At 43.3% G+C, this 20179-nt stretch overlaps 1 protein-coding gene across 1 annotated transcript in view; it reads right to left on the bottom strand.

Moving 5' to 3' along the window:
• Positions 1 to 20179, bottom strand: part of LOC121373359 (tyrosine-protein kinase Fer-like) — a 77348-nt gene that overhangs the window by 9616 nt on the left and 47553 nt on the right. Inside the window, exons 10-16 of the mRNA XM_041499957.1 lie at positions 19827 to 20111; positions 16910 to 17116; positions 13860 to 14036; positions 9835 to 10048; positions 8475 to 8598; positions 1513 to 1664; positions 211 to 333 (exon numbers count right to left, since the gene is read on the bottom strand). Of these exons, the coding sequence (XP_041355891.1) occupies positions 211 to 333; positions 1513 to 1664; positions 8475 to 8598; positions 9835 to 10048; positions 13860 to 14036; positions 16910 to 17116; positions 19827 to 20111 (1282 nt within the window). The remainder of the gene's footprint in view (positions 1 to 210; positions 334 to 1512; positions 1665 to 8474; positions 8599 to 9834; positions 10049 to 13859; positions 14037 to 16909; positions 17117 to 19826; positions 20112 to 20179) is intronic.

The following is a 20179-nucleotide window of genomic DNA, read 5'->3' as shown; positions in this document are numbered from 1 at the left end:
CAACGGTTATCAATTAATGACAGGAAGGCAATGTTAGTTTAATGTAAGCAATGTTTAGAGAGAGAGAGAGAGAGAGAGAGAGAGAGAGAGAGAGAGCGAGAGAGAGAGAGAGAGAGAGAGAGAGAGAGAGAGACAGAGAGAGAGTGAAGGAAGGAGAGTTAGAGTGCTGTACTGAGATAGATTCCACCACAAATAGAAGAATATAGTAACCTTCTTCAATCTTCTCCCTAGCCTGAGCATTTGGCCAGCCTGGATATGGGGTCGTCCCATATGAGAATATCTCCCACATCAGGATTCCGTAACTCCATACATCACACATAGTCGTATACCGACCTAAAACATAACAAGTAAACAATCATCCCAAATGAAAATATGTCCTACATTAGGATTCTATAGATTCTATAACACAATACATCACACACAGATGTATGCCGTCCTTAAAGATAACCATAATAAGTACACAGTCATCCCAATCTAAAATTTGTATCACATCAAGAGAGATCCTACATCCCACATACACATTTATCAACCTGCAACATAATGAAAATATGTCACAAATCGAGATCTCATTACTGTATACATGTCACTAACTCTGTACATCTTACACAGACATTTATTAGCCTTGAACACAATAAATATGTCTCAAGATTTCAAAACTCTGTACATTTCACACAGAGATTTATCAGCCTGAAACATAATGAAAATATGTCTACAATCAAGATTTGATAACATTTTATTTCATTGGCAACGGAAGGGAAAGTATTAGCATGCCTATATCCATAGATGGTTTACACACGTCCATCCAAAGATCCTGTCCAGAGCCCTGTTCCATAAAAAAATCTTAGCACTAAGATTATGTTAAGTGCACAACTACTTTATGCACTTACGATGATCTTATAGCTAAAGACTGCTTCGTGAAACAGGACCATGGACAGTAAGAGGGGCAAATTTCAAAAAGTTTATCCACAACCAAAATGAAAGTACCGTAATTTGACGCGTACAGCCGGATAAGTGGTAATAAATGGTTATTGAGTAAAAAAGATTATCAGATAGCCTGCTCCAACAGATAGTCGGCATTAGCTTGAGCAGTTAACGCCTGATGATCAAAATACCAGCCACTGTCAGCCAGTGATCTTAATTACTGATATGCGCATGTAGCTTGCATTGTTATTTTGCTCTGAGTGTTAACTTACACTGGCAAATTAGTGAACACAATTAGTGAGTTGTTTTCACCGTATGACTGAATTAGTATCATTTGTGATCGATTAGGTTAGATATGAATACAGCCGGTGCAGTTTACGAGTTCGTCAATATAAACAGTTCAATTAAATTTTGACATACCATGCTGGGTTTTTAAAACTTTTGTCTCAACACCGCTTTTGACAATAAATGGTTATTGAGTTAAAAAAAGGATTGTATAACCCGCATCAGCAGATAAGACGCAGGGAGCAATTGTCAATGTTTTAAAATGAAATTAAGGTAGACTTTCCCAAAAAGCCCAAGACAACCAACCATAATTAAGTGCTTCTGGAGCAGTCCACTTTATAGGGATTTGCTTCATTCCCTCGGACACTGTGTACTCCTGCTCCTCTCGGGACATTCCAAAGTCGGAGATCTTCACAACATTCTCGTCTCCAACCAGACAATTCCGAGCTGCCAGGTCTCTGCAAACAAAAGGAAAGGATTGGCAGGTTAATAAAAACTGGCCTAAGTGGTGTTGTGGTTAAGCCATCGGACATAAGGCTGGTAGGTACAGAGTTCGCAGCCCGGTACCGGCTCCCACCCAGAGCGAGTTTTAATGACTCAATGGGTAAGTGTAAGACCACTACACCCTCTTCTCTCTTACTAACCACTAAACCACTGTCCTGGACAGACAGCCCAGATAGCTGAGGTGTATGTGCCCAGGACAGCATGCTTTAAACCGTAACTAGATATAAGAACGAAAATAAGTTGAATGAAGGTTAAGACACTAGACCTCTACGAACAGCAGGATGGCTACAAACACACTGTACAGGTTTTACAGCAGGACTGTGTTTGTGGGCATCCTGCTGTAAAACCTGTACACTGTGTTTGTGGGCATCCTGCTGTAAAATCTGTACACTGTGTCTGTGAGGATCCTGCTGTAAAACCTGTACGGTGTGTTTGTGGTCGTCCTGCTGTAAAACCTGTACACTGTGTTTGTGGGCATCATGTAAAACCTTGTGGGCATCCTGCTGTAAACCTTCCTACTGTAAAACCTGTACACTGTGTTTGTGGCCATCCTACTGTAAAACCGTCCTGCTGTAAAACCTGTACACTGTGTTTATGGGCATCCTGCTGTAAAACCTGTACACTGTGTTTGTGGGCATCCTGCTGTAAAACCTGTACACTGTGTTTGTGGTCGTCCTGCTGTAAAACCTTCCTGCTGTAAAACCTGTACACTGTGTTTGTGGGCATCCTGCTGTAAAACCTGGACACTGTGTTTGTTGGCATCCTGCTGTAAAACCTGTACACTGTGTTTGTGGCTGTCCTACTGTAAAACCTGTACACTGTGTTTGTGGGCATACTGCTGTAAAACCTGTACACTGTATTTGTGGGCATCCTGCTGTAAAACCTGTACACTGTGTTTGTGGGCATCCTGCTGTAAAACCTGTACACTGTGTTTGTGGGCATCCTGCTGTAAAACCTGTACACTGTATTTGTGGGCATCCTGCTGTAAAACCTGTACACTGTGTTTGTGGGCGTCCTGCTGTAAAACCTGTACACTGTGTTTGTGGTCGTCCTGCTGTAAAACCTTCCTGCTGTAAAACCTGTACACTGTGTTTGTGGGCGTCCTGCTGTAAAACCTGTACACTGTGTTTGTGGGCATCCTGCTGTAAAACCTGTACACTGTGTTTGTGGGCATCCTGCTGTAAAACCTGTACAGTGTGTTTGTGGGCATCCTGCTGTAAAACCTGTACACTGTATTTGTCCTGCTGTAAAACCTGTACACTGTGTTTGTGGCTGTCCTACTGTAAAACCTGTACACTGTGTTTGTGGGCATCCTGCTGTAAAACCTGTACACTGTGTTTGTGGGCATCCTGCTGTAAAACCTGTACACTGTGTGGGCATCCTGCTGTAAAACCTGTACAGTGTGTTTGTGGCCGTCCTACTGTAAAACCTGTACACTGTGTTTGTCCTGCTGTAAAACCTTCCTGCTGTAAAACCTGTACACTGTGTTTGTGGTCGTCCTGCTGTAAAACCTGTACACTGTGTTTGTGGTCGTCCTGCTGTAAAACCTGTACACTGTGTTTGTGGGCATCCTGCTGTAAAACCTGTACAGTGTGTTTGTGGCCATCCTGCTGTAAAACCTGTACACTGTGTTTGTGGGCATCCTGCTGTAAAACCTGTACACTGTGTTTGTGGGCATCCTGCTGTAAAATCTTCCTGCTGTAAAACCTGTACACTGTGTTTGTGGGCATCCTGCTGTAAAACCTGTACAGTGTGTTTGTGGGCATCCTGCTGTAAAACCTGTACACTGTATTTGTCCTGCTGTAAAACCTGTACACTGTGTTTGTGGCTGTCCTACTGTAAAACCTGTACACTGTGTTTGTGGTCGTCCTGCTGTAAAACCTGTACACTGTGTTTGTGGGCATCCTGCTGTAAAACCTGTACACTGTGTTTGTGGGCATCCTGCTGTAAAACCTGTACACTGTGTTTGTGGGCATCCTGCTGTAAAACCTGTACAGTGTGTTTGTGGCCGTCCTACTGTAAAACCTGTACACTGTGTTTGTCCTGCTGTAAAACCTTCCTGCTGTAAAACCTGTACACTGTGTTTGTGGTCGTCCTGCTGTAAAACCTGTACACTGTGTTTGTGGTCATCCTGCTGTAAAACCTGTACACTGTGTTTGTGAGCATCCTGCTGTAAAACCTGTACACTGTGTTTGTGAGCATCCTGCTGTAAAACCTGTACACTGTGTTTGTGGTCGTCCTGCTGTAAAACCTGTACACTGTGTTTGTGGGCATCCTGCTGTAAAACCTGTACAGTGTGTTTGTGGCCATCCTGCTGTAAAACCTGTACACTGTATTTGTGGGCATCCTGCTGTAAAATCTTCCTGCTGTAAAACCTGTACACTGTGTTTGTGGGCATCCTGCTGTAAAACCTGTACACTGTGTTTGTGGTCGTCCTGCTGTAAAACCTGTACACTGTGTTTGTGGCCGTCCTGCTGTAAAACCTGTACACTGTGTTTGTGGGCATCCTGCTGTAAAATCTGTACACTGTGTCTGTGAGCATCCTGCTGTAAAACCTGTACGGTGTGTTCGTGGTCGTCCTGCTGTAAAACCTGTACACTGTGTTTGTGGGCATCCTGCTGTAAACCTTCCTACTGTAAAACCTGTACACTGTGTTTGTGGCCGTCCTACTGTAAAACCTGTACACTGTGTTTGTCCTGCTGTAAAACCTTCCTGCTGTAAAACCTGTACACTGTGTTTGTGGTCGTCCTGCTGTAAAACCTGTACACTGTGTTTGTGGTCGTCCTGCTGTAAAACCTGTACACTGTGTTTGTGAGCATCCTGCTGTAAAACCTGTACACTGTGTTTGTGAGCATCCTGCTGTAAAACCTGTACACTGTGTTTGTGGTCGTCCTGCTGTAAAACCTGTACACTGTGTTTGTGGGCATCCTGCTGTAAAACCTGTACAGTGTGTTTGTGGCCATCCTGCTGTAAAACCTGTACACTGTATTTGTGGGCATCCTGCTGTAAAATCTTCCTGCTGTAAAACCTGTACACTGTGTTTGTGGGCATCCTGCTGTAAAACCTGTACACTGTGTTTGTGGTCGTCCTGCTGTAAAACCTGTACACTGTGTTTGTGGGCATCCTGCTGTAAAATCTGTACACTGTGTCTGTGAGCATCCTGCTGTAAAACCTGTACGGTGTGTTCGTGGTCGTCCTGCTGTAAAACCTGTACACTGTGTTTGTGGGCATCCTGCTGTAAACCTTCCTACTGTAAAACCTGTACACTGTGTTTGTGGCCATCCTACTGTAAAACCGTCCTGCTGTAAAACCTGTACACTGTGTTTATGGGCATCCTGCTGTAAAACCTGTACAGTGTTTGTGAGCATCCTGCTGTAAAACCTGTACACTGTGTTTGTGGGCATCCTGCTGTAAAACCTGTACGGTGTGTTTGTAGCCGTCCTGCTGTAAAACCTGTACGGTGTGTTTGTGGCCGTCCTGCTGTAAAACCTGTACACTGTGTTTGTGGCCACCAGTAATTCCAGATCACTTCATCACCGTCCCTCATTTTAAAAGTCCTACTTTACATTTCACAATTAGTTTTAAAACAAGATACAAAATGAAATATATTTATCACTGTTCAGGGCTTGAAATAGCAGCCTGTGAAAAGCAGTCCATTTTGTAATTGGCAGGTGAAATGTACCTCCTAAAACTAGCGAACAATCGCAGGTAATGTTTCAAGAGACAGATATATGTATGATTATCTCATCTGCTATTTAACATGTGATTCTGTTATATTTTATTTTCATAATGCTGTAAAATACATCTTGGAGGTCCAAATTTTGCACACCCTTTATGGAGGGTACAGATCCATGCATTTCAGCTGTATCAGACACCTCTCCCCTCATCTTATACAGACATTGTTGATACAATCTTAGCTGTGCCTAACTATGTTTTGGCCTGCTATTTAAAACAGGCCATAATTTACTTCCTCTTTCCATTCGTGCTTTAACAACAGAAATTTGTACACATTGAGAGATAATGTTTTGTTTTGGTGGATAACGAATATATAAAAACAGTATTAGTTTATGCTGTAACAAAGAGGAAAACCCTAAAGTTCCACAAAATGACATGTCAGACGTGTGGGTTTTTACTTATTTCCTTTAAATTTTATAGTCCCCGTAGACTACAAATACATGGATTGTGCATGGCAAATTTCAGAAGAATAAATCCTACAGAGGATTTACTCTCACTCTAAAATGAGATGTATTTTGACTGTAAAATATCCTGTCTTAAAAAATGTGATATTGGCAGAACAAATTGAATACAATTAAACTATCAACATTTTCTGTCACATTACTGACTAGAACACTAGCTATGGGACCTGTGAAAGCAGCCTTTGCTGGCGAGATAGGCAGCCCAACTCACCTGTGAAAGCAGCCTTTGCTGGCGAGATAGGCAGCCCAACTCACCTGTGAAAGCAGCCTTTGCTGGCGAGATAGGCAGCCCAACTCACCTGTGAATGCAGCCTTTGCTGGCGAGATAGGCAGCCCAACTCACCTGTGAATGCAGCCTTTGCTGGCGAGATAGGCAGCCCAACTCACCTGTGAAAGCAGCCTTTGCTGGCGAGATAGGCAGCCCAACTCACCTGTGAATGCAGCCTTTGCTGGCGAGATAGGCAGCCCAACTCACCTGTGAAAGCAGCCTTTGCTGGCGAGATAGGCAGCCCAACTCACCTGTGAATGCAGCCTTTGCTGGCGAGATAGGCAGCCCAACTCACCTGTGAAAGCAGCCTTTGCTGGCGAGATAGGCAGCCCAACTCACCTGTGAAAGCAGCCTTTGCTGGCGAGATAGGCAGCCCAACTCACCTGTGAAAGCAGCCTTTGCTGGCGAGATAGGCAGCCCAACTCACCTGTGAAAGCAGCCTTTGTCGGCGAGATAGGCAGCCCAACTCACCTGTGAAAGCAGCCTTTGTCGGCGAGATAGGCAGCCCAACTCACCTGTGAAAGCAGCCTTTGTCGGCGAGATAGGCAGCCCAACTCACCTGTGAAAGCAGCCTTTGCTGGCGAGATAGGCAGCCCAACTCACCTGTGAATGCAGCCTTTGCTGGCGAGATAGGCAGCCCAACTCACCTGTGAAAGCAGCCTTTGCTGGCGAGATAGGCAGCCCAACTCACCTGTGAAAGCAGCCTTTGCTGGCGAGATAGGCAGCCCAACTCACCTGTGAAAGCAGCCTTTGCGGCGAGATAGGCAGCCCAACTCACCTGTGAAAGCAGCCTTTGTCGGCGAGATAGGCAGCCCAACTCACCTGTGAAAGCAGCCTTTGCTGGCGAGATAGGCAGCCCAACTCACCTGTGAAAGCAGCCTTTGTCGGCGAGATAGGCAGCCCAACTCACCTGTGAAAGCAGCCTTTGCTGGCGAGATAGGCAGCCCAACTCACCTGTGAAAGCAGCCTTTGCTGGCGAGATAGGCAGCCCAACTCACCTGTGAAAGCAGCCTTTGTCGGCGAGATAGGCAGCCCAACTCACCTGTGAAAGCAGCCTTTGTCGGCGAGATAGGCAGCCCAACTCACCTGTGAAAGCAGCCTTTGTCGGCGAGATAGGCAGCCCAACTCACCTGTGAAAGCAGCCTTTGTCGGCGAGATAGGCAGCCCAACTCACCTGTGAAAGCAGCCTTTGTCGGCGAGATAGGCAGCCCAACTCACCTGTGAAAGCAGCCTTTGCTGGCGAGATAGGCAGCCCAACTCACCTGTGAAAGCAGCCTTTGCTGGCGAGATAGGCAGCCCAACTCACCTGTGAAAGCAGCCTGGCGAGATAGGCAGCCCAACTCACCTGTGAAAGCAGCCTTTGCCGGCGAGATAGGCAGCCCAACTCACCTGTGAAAGCAGCCTGGCGAGATAGGCAGCCCAACTCACCTGTGAAAGCAGCCTTTGCCGGCGAGATAGGCAGCCCAACTCACCTGTGAAAGCAGCCTTTGCTGGCGAGATAGGCAGCCCAACTCACCTGTGAAAGCAGCCTTTGCTGGCGAGATAGGCAGCCCAACTCACCTGTGAAAGCAGCCTTTGCTGGCGAGATAGGCAGCCCAACTCACCTGTGAAAGCAGCCTTTGCTGGCGAGATAGGCAGCCCAACTCACCTGTGAAAGCAGCCTTTGCTGGCGAGATAGGCAGCCCAACTCACCTGTGAATGCAGCCTTTGCTGGCGAGATAGGCAGCCCAACTCACCTGTGAAAGCAGCCTTTGCTGGCGAGATAGGCAGCCCAACTCACCTGTGAATGCAGCCTTTGCTGGCGAGATAGGCAGCCCAACTCACCTGTGAATGCAGCCTTTGCTGGCGAGATAGGCAGCCCAACTCACCTGTGAAAGCAGCCTTTGCTGGCGAGATAGGCAGCCCAACTCACCTGTGAAAGCAGCCTTTGCTGGCGAGATAGGCAGCCCAACTCACCTGTGAAAGCAGCCTTTGCTGGCGAGATAGGCAGCCCAACTCACCTGTGAATGCAGCCTTTGCTGGCGAGATAGGCAGCCCAACTCACCTGTGAATGCAGCCTTTGCTGGCGAGATAGGCAGCCCAACTCACCTGTGAATGCAGCCTTTGCTGGCGAGATAGGCAGCCCAACTCACCTGTGAATGCAGCCTTTGTCGGCGAAATAGGCCATTCCGTTAGCAGCCCAACTCACCTGTGAAAGCAGCCTTTACTGGCGAGATAGGCCATTCCGTTAGCAGCCCAACTCACCTGTGAAAGCAGCCTTTGTCGGCGAAATAGGCCATTCCGTTAGCAGCCTAACTCACCTGTGAATGCAGCCTTTGCCGGCCAGATAGGCCATTCCGTTAGCAGCATCAGAGCACATCTGTGTGAGCTGCTTCCTAGACTGAGATCGACCTTGTTTCTTCAAAAATGACAACAAGGCACCACCTGTAAAACACAAGACAAACAAAAATAACAGTCAAACAAAAATAACAGTCAAACAAAAATAAGACAAAAAGTAAAAGTTTGTTTTGTTTAATGACACCACTAGAGCACATTGATTTATTAATCATCAGCTACTGGATGTCAAACATATGGTCATTTTGTCTCTGTCTAAAGGCCACCGTTGCATCGTGTGCGCTGGCCTGCGATGCAATTTTTGTTTCATGCAACTGAAATTGCTCCGATCAAACATGTTTGATTTTATTGCATGTAATTGCACGCTGTCACAAACGTGTGCACCTTCAATACAACAAAACGTTGACACAATAAGTTAAACTGCCAATGAACGGATAGATAGTGATCACATGACTCAAAATGGCAGCCTCCAGCAGCATGTGATCTACAGAAAAAGAGGATGAATTAGTTGTGATGTGGCAGACAATGCCATGTCTTTTTGACACAGTATCCCCTGAATATAGCAACAATGCTGAAAGGTAGATGTGTCTTGCAGAAATTAAATCTGCGCTTGGAATACCAGGTACAGTATGTGTAGGTATGTTTTCTACATAAATTGTGTGGTTATATCCTAAAAAAACAAAAAAACTTTCAGGACGAATTCAGTGCTACTTTACATATATCCAGTCTTCTTCGTCATAACAAATATGTTGTAGAACGTGTCTCGTTGACCGCCGTCGAAACAAATATGTGGAAAACCCCCGCCATTTTGACTGTCACGTGATCACTGCTAGACTAAAATTGCTGGTTTTCGCATGTGTGTGCGGATCAGTGCAATAAGAAAAAAGTTGCTTGCAATCATGCAATTTCAATTGCATGCGACAAAGTTGCAAAGGTCTGCGGTGGCCTTTATACACAGATACGACTTTACAACTGACCTGGCGTGAACTCCATTTTGATCATGACAATCTGGCTCTGTCTTATACAAAGATGACTTTACAACTGACCTGGCACGAACTCCATGATGATCATGACAATCTGGCTCTATCTTATACAAAGATGACTTTATAACTGACCTGGCACGAACTCCATGATGATCATGACAATCTGGCTGTCTTATACATAGATATGACTTTACGACTGACTTGGCACGAACTCCATGATGATCATGACTGGCTGTCTCTGTTTTATACATAGATACGACTTTACGACTGACCTGGCACAAACTCCATGATGATCATGACTGGCTGTCTCTGTCTTATACATAGATACGACTTTACGACTGACCTGGCACGAACTCCATGATGATCATGACGGGCTGGCGCTGCGCAGCGATGCCGATGAACTGGACGATGTTGGGGTGGTCGTACTGCTTGAGGATCCGACCTTCCTGCAGGAACTTCTTCCTCTGGTCCTCGGACAGCGTGTCCTTACACGTCTTCACTGCCACCACCAGGTTCCTCGGTGTGTACAGCCCCTTGTACACTTCCCCAAAATTACCCTAAAATACATACAACATAGAGCACCAGGTTCCTTTCGTAATTACCCTGAAACACATACACCTGAAACACATACAACATAGAGCACCAGGTTACTTTCGTAATTACCCTGAAACACATAGAACATAGAGCACCAGGTTACTTTTGTGATTACCCTGAAACACATACAACATAGAGCACCAGGTTCCTTTCGTAATTACCCTGAAACACATACAACATAGAGCACCAGGTTCCTTTCGTAATTACCCTGAAACACATACAACATAGAGCACCAGGTTCCTTTCGTAATTACCCTGAAACACATACAGTATAGAGCACCAGGTTCCTTTCGTAATTACCCTGAAACACATACAGCATAGAGCACCAGGTTCCTTTTGAAATACATACAACATAGAGCACCAGGTTCCTTTTAAAATTACCCTGAAACACATACAACATAGAGCACCAGGTTCCTTTTAAAATTACACTTTAACACATACAACATATAGCACCAGGTTCCTTTCGTAATTAGCCTGAAACACATACAACATAGAGCACCAGGTTACTTTCGTAATTAGCCTGAAACACATACAACATAGAGCACCAGGTTCCTTTCGTAATTAGCCTGAAACACATACAACATAGAGGACCAGGTTACTTTCGTAATTACCCTGAAACACATACAACAGAGTACCAGGTTACTTTCGTAATTACCCTGAAAAAGATACAACATAGAGCACCAGGTTACTTTCGTAATTAGCCTGAAACACATACAACATAGAGCACCAGGTTACTTTCATAATTAGCCTGAAACACATACAACATAGAGCACCAGGTTACTTTCGTAATTAGCCTGAAACACGTACAACATAGAGCACCAGGTTACTTTCGTAATTAGCCTGAAACACGTACAACATAGAGCACCAGGTTACTTTCGTAATTAGCCTGAAACACATACAACATAGAGCACCAGGTTACTTTCGTAATTACCCTGAAACACATACAACATAGAGCACCAGGTTACTTTCGTAATTAGCCTGAAACACATACAACATAGAGCACCAGGTTACTTTCGTAATTACCCTGAAACACATAGAACATAGAGCACCAGGTTACTTTCGTAATTAGCCTGAAACACGTACAACATAGAGCACCAGGTTACTTTCGTAATTACCCTGAAACACATACAACATAGAGCACCAGGTTACTTTCGTAATTACCCTGAAACACATAGAACATAGAGCACCAGGTTACTTTCGTAATTAGCCTGAAACACATACAACATAGAGCACCAGGTTACTTTCGTAATTACCCTGAAACACATAAAACATATAGCACCAGGTTACTTTTCAAATTACCCTGCAACACATAGAACATAGAGCACCAGGTTACTTTCGTAATTAGCCTAAAACACATACAACATAGAGCACCAGGTTACTTTTGTAATTACCCTGAAACACATACAACATAGAGCACCAGGTTACTTTCGTATTTACCCTGAAACACATAGAACATAGAGAACCAGGTTACCTTTCGTAATTACCCTGAAACACATACAGCATAGAGCACCAAGTTACTTTCGTAATTACCCTGAAACACATACAGCATAGAGCACCAGGTTCCTTTCGTAATTACCCTGCAACACATACAACATAGAGCACCAGGTTACTTTCGTAATTACCCTGAAACACATAGAACATAGAGAACCAGGTTCCTTTTGAAATTACCCTGAAACACATACAACATAGAGCACCAAGTTCCTTTTGAAATTACCCTGAAACACATACAACATAGAGCACCAGGTTACTTCGTAATTACCCTGAAACACATAGAACATAGAGCACCAAGTTCCTTTTGAAATTACCCTGAAACACATACAACATAGAGCACCAGGTTACTTTCGTAATTACCCTGAAACACATACAACATAGAGCACCAGGTTACTTTCGTAATTACCCTGAAACACATACAACATAGAGCACCAGGTTCCTTTTGAAATTACCCTGAAACACATAGAACATAGAGCACCAGGTTACTTTCGTAATTACCCTGAAACACATACAACATAGAGCACCAGGTTACTTTCGTAATTACCCTGAAACACATACAGCATAGAGCACCAGGTTACTTTCGTAATTACCCTGAAACACATACAGCATAGAGCACCAGGTTACTTTCGTAATTACCCTGAAACACATACAACATAGAGCACCAGGTTACTTTCGTAATTACCCTGAAACACATACAACATAGAGCACCAGGTTCCTTTTGAAATTACCCTGAAACACATAGAACATAGAGAACCAGGTTACCTTTCGTAATTACCCTGAAACATACAACATAGAGCACCAGGTTCCTTTCGTAATTAGCCTGAAACACATACAACATATAGCACCAGGTTACTTTCGTAATTACCCTGAAACACATACAACAGAGCACCAGGTTACTTTCGTAATTACCCTGAAACACATACAACATAGAGCACCAGGTTACTTTTCAAATTACCCTGAAACACATAGAACATAGAGCACCAGGTTACTTTCGTAATTACCCTGAAACACATAGAACATAGAGCACCAGGTTACTTTCGTAATTACCCTGAAACACATAGAACATAGAGCACCAGGTTACTTTCGTAATTACCCTGAAACACATAGAACATAGAGCACCAGGTTACTTTCGTATTTACCCTGAAACACATAGAACATAGAGAACCAGGTTACCTTTCGTAATTACCCTGAAACACATACAGCATAGAGCACCAAGTTACTTTCGTAATTACCCTGAAACACATACAGCATAGAGCACCAGGTTACTTTCGTAATTACCCTGAAACACATACAACATAGAGCACCAAGTTACTTTCGTAATTACCCTGAAACACATACAACATAGAGCACCAGGTTACTTTTCAAATTACCCTGAAACACATAGAACATAGAGCACCAGGTTACTTTCGTAATTACCCTGAAACATACATTAATCATCGGCTATTGGTAAGTTTGACATATACATGTAGTCTTAGAGAGGAAATTTGCTACATTTTTCCATTAGTAGCAAGGGATGTTTTATATCAGCTGAGTGCTTTACCACAGGACTACAACCCTCCCTGAAACAAAATTATACTGATACACACAAACAAGATATATTTACAATCAAATTCCTCTTGCATGTATAGGCCCTCATACCTGCAGCAAGTAGACACATATGTATCTTAAAATAATTGGGCAGGAGAACAAGGAGGCAGCTAGCAAAGAATCAACAATTTTGAAATGTTCTTGTCACAGGTAAAATACTCTACATGGCAATTCTGAGCTACCCAATAGCAATTTTAAAACAGTAAGATTTGCAACAAATAAACACAAAATTAAACATAAAAAAATCATTTCAAGGAATTGGTAAATCTCCTGACCTACAGTGTCAGCGCCGTTAAGTCTGAGCCCTACAATTCTAATATAAAGTCATCAGTAGGAAAGGAAAGGAAATGTTTTATTTAACGACGCACTCAACACATTTTATTTACGGTTATATGGCATCTAGACATATGGTTAAGGACCACACAGATACTGAGAGAGGAAACCTGCTGTCGCCACTTCATGGGCTACTCTTTTCGATTAGCAGCAAGGGATCTTATATATGCACCATCCCACAGACAGGATAACACATACCACGGCCTTTGATATACCAGTCATGGAGCACTGTCTGGAACAAGAAATGGCCTAATGGGCCCACTGACGAGGATCAATCATCAGATGGACCACACATCAAATGAGCACTTTACCATTGGGCCACTAGGAACGGCCCTAAAACTGTTACATGATTAACAAGGCTCACATTTCCAATCTTCATTTCAAGGAATATGTCGTCATTCATCAGCTCCCACTCCTCTCGTAGTATGGGTTTCTTCAGAATCGTCTGTGACTTCATTGTCACCGGAGTCCCAGAGCAGTGCTGGTGATATATCAGCTCTCCTATTGTTGGAAGTGACGGGCCTTCAAACCTCCATCCACCCTGAAAACAAACAACAATCAATGATTGCCATCAAACCCCCATTCACCCTGAAAACAAACAACAATCAATGATTGCCATCAAACCTCCATCCACCCTGAAAACAAACAACAATCAATGATTGCCATCAAACCTCCATCCACCCTTAAAACAAACAACAATCAATGATTGCCATCAACCTCCATCCACCCTGAAAACAAACAACAATCAATGATTGCCATCAAACCTCCATTAACCCTGAAAACAAACAACAATCAATGATTGCCATCAAACCTCCATCCACCCTGAAAACAAACAACAGTCAATGATTGCCTTCAAACCTCCATCCACCCTGAAAACAAACAACAATCAATGATTGCCATCAAACCTCCATCCACCCTGAAAACAAACAACAATCAATGATTGCCATCAAACCTCCATCCACCCTGAAAACAAACAACAATCAATGATTGCCATCAAACCCCCATTCACCCTGAAAACAAACAACAATCAATGATTGCCATCAAACCTCCATCCACCCTGAAAACAAACAACAATCAATGATTGCCATCAAACCCCCATTCACCCTGAAAACAAACAACAATCAATGATTGCCATCAAACCCCCATTCACCCTGAAAACAAACAACAATCAATGACTGCCTTCAAAACCCCATTCACCCTGAAAACAAACAACAATCAATGATTGCCATCAAACCTCCATCCACCCTGAAAACAAACAACAATCAATGATTGCCATCAAACCTCCATCCACCCTGAAAACAAACAACAATCAATGATTGCCATCAAACCCCCATTCACCCTGAAAACAAACAACAATCAATGATTGCCTTCAAACCTCCATCCACCCTGAAAACAAACAACAATCAATGATTGCCATCAAACCTCCATCCACCCTGAAAACAAACAACAATCAATGATTGCCATCAAACCCCCATTCACCCTGAAAACAAACAACAATCAATGATTGCCTTCAAACCTCCATCCACCCTGAAAACAAACAACAATCAATGATTGCCTTCAAACCTCCATCCACCCTGAAAACAAACAACAATCAATGATTGCCATCAAACCTCCATCCACCCTGAAAACAAACAACAATCAATGATTGCCATCAAACCCCCATTCACCCTGAAAACAAACAACAATCAATGATTGCCATCAAACCTCCATCCACCCTGAAAACAAACAACAATCAATGATTGCCATCAAACCTCCATCCACCCTGAAAACAAACAACAATCAATGATTGCCTTCAAACCCCCATTCACCCTGAAAACAAACAACAATCAATGATTGCCATCAAACCCCCATTCACCCTGAAAACAAACAACAATCAATGATTGCCTTCAAACCCCTATTCACCCTGAAAACAAACAACAATCAATGATTGCCATTCACCCTCAAACAACAATCAATGCATCCACCACCCTGAAAACAAACAACAATCAATGATTGCCATCAAACCTCCATCCACCCTGAAAACAAACAACAATCAATGATTGCCATCAAACCTCCATCCACCCTGAAAACAAACAACAATCAATGATTGCCATCAAACCCCCATTCACCCTGAAAACAAACAACAATCAATGATTGCCATCAAACCCCCATCCACCCTGAAAACAAACAACAATCAATGATTGCCTTCAAACCTCCATCCACCCTGAAAACAAACAACAATCAATGATTGCCATCAAACCCCCATCCACCCTGAAAACAAACAACAATCAATGATTGCCTTCAAACCCCCATTCACCCTGAAAACAAACAACAATCAATGATTGCCTTCAAACCTCCATCCACCCTGAAAACAAACAACAATCAATGATTGCCATCAAACCCCCATCCACCCTGAAAACAAACAACAATCAATGATTGCCATCAAACCCCCATCCACCCTGAAAACAAACAACAATCAATGATTGCCTTCAAACCTCCATCCACCCTGAAAACAAACAACAATCAATGATTGCCATCAAACCTCCATCCACCCTGAAAACAAACAACAATCAATGATTGCCATCAAACCTCCATCCACCCTGAAAACAAACAACAATCAATGATTGCCATCAAACCTCCATCCACCCTGAAAACAAACAACAATCAATGATTGCCTTCAAACCTCCATCCACCCTGAAAACAAACAACAATCAATGATTGCCATCAAACCCCCATTCACCCTGAAAACAAACAACAATCAATGATTGCCATCAAACCTCCATCCACCCTGAAAACAAACAACAATCAATGATTGCCATCAAACCTCCATCCACCCTGAAAACAAACAACAATCAATGATTGCCTTCAAACCTCCATCCACCCTGAAAACAAACAACAATCAATGATTGCCATCAAACCTCCATCCACCCTGAAAACAAACAACAATCAATGATTGCCATCAAACCCCCATCCACCCTGAAAACAAACAACAATCAATGATTGCCATCAAACCCCCATTCACCCTGAAAACAAACAACAATCAATGATTGCCATCAAACCCCCATTCACCCTGAAAACAAACAACAATCAATGATTGCCATCAAACCTCCATTAACCCTTAAAACAAACAACAATCAATGATTGCCTTCAAACCCCCATTCACCCTGAAAACAAACAACAATCAATGATTGCCATCAAACCTCCATTAACCCTTAAAACAAACAACAATCAATGATTGCCTTCAAACCTCCATCCACCCTGAAAACAAACAACAATCAATGATTGCCTTCAAACCTCCATTAACCCCTGTATGATGAAGTGCTTGTAGCCCTGCCAGTAGACAGACGGGCCGTTACGTGTACGTACCTCACTCCACTGTATGATGAAGTGCTTGTAGCCCTGCCAGTAGACAGACAGGCCGTTACGTGTACGTACCTCACTCCCCTGTATGATGAAGTGCTTGTAGCCCTGCCAGTAGACAGACAGGACGTACTGTGTCTCGTTTGTTTTCTTGTTCTTGCTCTCCCGCACCAGATAGTCGCCATCATTATTCAGCAGTCTCTGCACCTCCTCCCTCGGTAACACCCCATGAAACCACTCCTCCAGGTGCAGCTGTCCTTTAGGCTTCGGAAATCCCACATCCTAAAATAGAATTACACAAAACATTCATCATTCTCTCTCTTCTTGAAAGGAAATCCCACATCCTAAAATAGAATTACACACAACCTTTATTATTCTCTCTCTTTTTGAAAGGAAAGGAAATCCCACATCCTAAAATAAAATTACACAAAACATTCATCATTCTCTCTCTTCTTGAAAGGAAAGGAAATCCCACATCCTGAAAGAGAATTACACAAAAGGTTTATCATTCTCTCTCTTCGTGAAAGGAAAGGAAATAAATTTGCCACATTCAACTAATTTGGATAGGGATATTTTGACACAAAGTCCAGAGAGAAGGTCAGGAAACTCACTTCTGTCACAGCCTTTGATGTTCCAGTTGTGGGGAACAGGTTGGAATGGGAAATATTACTCATGCAACTAATTACACCTCAGCCGAGTGCTCTACACTTGAGCAACATCACTGCCCCTCTCATGAAAGAGAATCATATACACCAAGTTTCATTCACTTACAAGGTGTGATTATGTGTATGCTTTTCCCAAATTTGACCCCAAACGAGAGATGATTACCCAGAAAGTTTCATGTACCCATGAAGGGATAATTTATAGCTCAGTCACCTGAATGCTTGCTTGAGGTGCTTGCATCGCAGGATCGAGGAAAAATCTAGCGGGTGTCTGATGACTATGTGTCAGAATTACCAAAAGCAAAACATTTCTTCGTCTCTGTGTTACATGTTTGTCATGTCTTTAAAAAATATTATTACCAGGTCCAATAAATGTTTGTATCTCCTTAGTTCAAGGGCCATAACTCTGTCAAAGCACCATAAAAGTTAGACTTGATCTGTAACAACATATGATAATGTTACATACAACATATGATAATGTTACATACAACATATGATAATGTTACATACAACATATGATAATGTTATATACAATAATTCATCTCAATAGCTTCAGGCATTGTAAAAAAACGTCCAGAAAATGATTTTTCGTATCTCCTAAGTTCAAGGGCCATAACTCTGTGAAAACTGGGTAAATCGTCATGAAAGTGAAACCTGATCTGAAACAATACATGATAAATCTATACAATTTATTTTAGATTAATATCTTAAAGCATTGTTAAAAAACATCCAGCAAACTATACGTGGTACAGAGAGATGGACAGATAGACAAGGTGGGTTTGTTTTGTTTCATGACACCACTAGAGCATATCAATTTATTAATCATCGGCTGTTGGATGTTAAACATTTGGTAATTCTGACAGTCTTAGAAATGAAATCCGCTACATTTTTCCATTAGTAGCTAGGGATCTTTTATATGCACAATCCCACAGACAGGATAGCACATACCATGACATTAGATATATAAGTTGTCGTGCACTGGCAGGAACGAGGAATAGCCCAATGGGCCCACCAATGGGGACTACTTAGAGAATACTCAACGAGCTAAGAGACAATACTGTTTATCTTGCACACGTGAATTGTTGTTGTCCTTCCCAAGCGTTTGGTGAAAGGAAGACAACACCAATTCACGAGTGCAAGATAAACAGTATTACATTGCTGAATAGGGAGTTGGGTATACTATTTACTGTTACTGACGTTTGCAAATTGAGAACAAGACACAGTGTTGCATCATAATTGTGACGTACGTATTGCTGATGACATAAGTTAGTTGTTGACATGGATAAAAAATAGATACGGTTGTTTGTTGTTGCCTAAGAGTTGTGTGGTTAAAGCCCATAGCGAAGCTCCGATTATGAAGTTAAAACATATCTAGGAGAAGAATTTGAAATTTAATCAATTTATCAATTCTATATCCACCTCCTACAACACATAGATTGACAAGTGGAAATATTGGTGGACAAGTAGATTTTGTGGTATACTTGTCCGGTGGACAAGTGAATTTTTTAATTCTTTCTATCACTGAAGTCTCTAACCTGTAGCAAGCCCTCGCTCCTCATAATGGCCATGGATGACCGCGGCCCGTTGGCCTGCATGTCTGCGGGGTCATGACAGACAGACAGGCAGTCAGACAGTGACAGACAGACAGACAGACAGACAGACAGACATGAAAGTGTTAAGGGACTACTAAAGTCTCTAACCTGTAGCAAGCCCTCGCTCCTCATGATGGCCATGGATGACCGCGGCCCGTTGGCCTGCATGTCTGCGGGGTCGTGACAGACAGACAGACAGGCAGACAGACAGTGACAGACAGACAGTGACATACATACAGGCATGAAAGTGTTAAGGGACTACTAAAGTCTCTAACCTGTAGCAAGCCCTCGCTCCTCATGATAGCCATGAATGACCGCGGCCCACTGGCCTGCATGTCTGTGGGGTCGTGGCAGACAGACAGACAGACAGACATACAGGCACGACAGGGATGAAAGTGTTAAGGGACTACTAAAGTCTCTAACCTGTAACAAGCCCTCGCTCCTCATAATGGCCATGGATGACCGCGGCCCGTTGGCCTGCATGTCTGCGGGGTCGTGACAGACAGACAGACAGGCAGACAGACAGTGACAGACAGACAGTGACATACATACAGGCATGAAAGTGTTAAGGGACTACTAAAGTCTCTAACCTGTAGCAAGCCCTCGCTCCTCATGATAGCCATGGATGACCGCGGCCCACTGGCCTGCATGTCTGTGGGGTCGTGGCAGACAGACAGACAGACAGACATACAGGCACGACAGGGATGAAAGTGTTAAGGGACTACTAAAGTCTCTAACCTGTAACAAGCTCTCGCTCCTCATGATAGCCATGGATGACCGCGGCCCGTTGGCCTGCATGTCTGCGGGGTCATGTTGCTCATAGCTGTGCGTCGCTGCCTGACGCTTTGAGCTGCTGTCATTTGACGCCGACTCTACTGAAACGTCGTCTTCTTTGCTGTCGCGGTCAATGCTGTTACGACTCGAAGACTTGACCCGTGGCTCGCTCTGTCGACGCAGGACGTTCCCTAGAGAAAACTTCTTCTTCTTGCCAATTGACGATGAGGAAATGTTCGAACACGTCTCCTGAAAACATGAATAGAGAAATATAAATAGAGATTATTATACAAGCTTGCATCATACTGTTTTTAAGA

The sequence above is a fragment of the Gigantopelta aegis genome, chromosome 5 (assembly GCF_016097555.1).
Source record: "Gigantopelta aegis isolate Gae_Host chromosome 5, Gae_host_genome, whole genome shotgun sequence".
Lineage (NCBI taxonomy): Eukaryota > Metazoa > Mollusca > Gastropoda > Neomphalida > Peltospiridae > Gigantopelta > Gigantopelta aegis.
The sequence above is the reverse complement of the archived record's forward strand: the minus strand, read 5'-3'. Positions and strand labels throughout refer to the sequence as shown.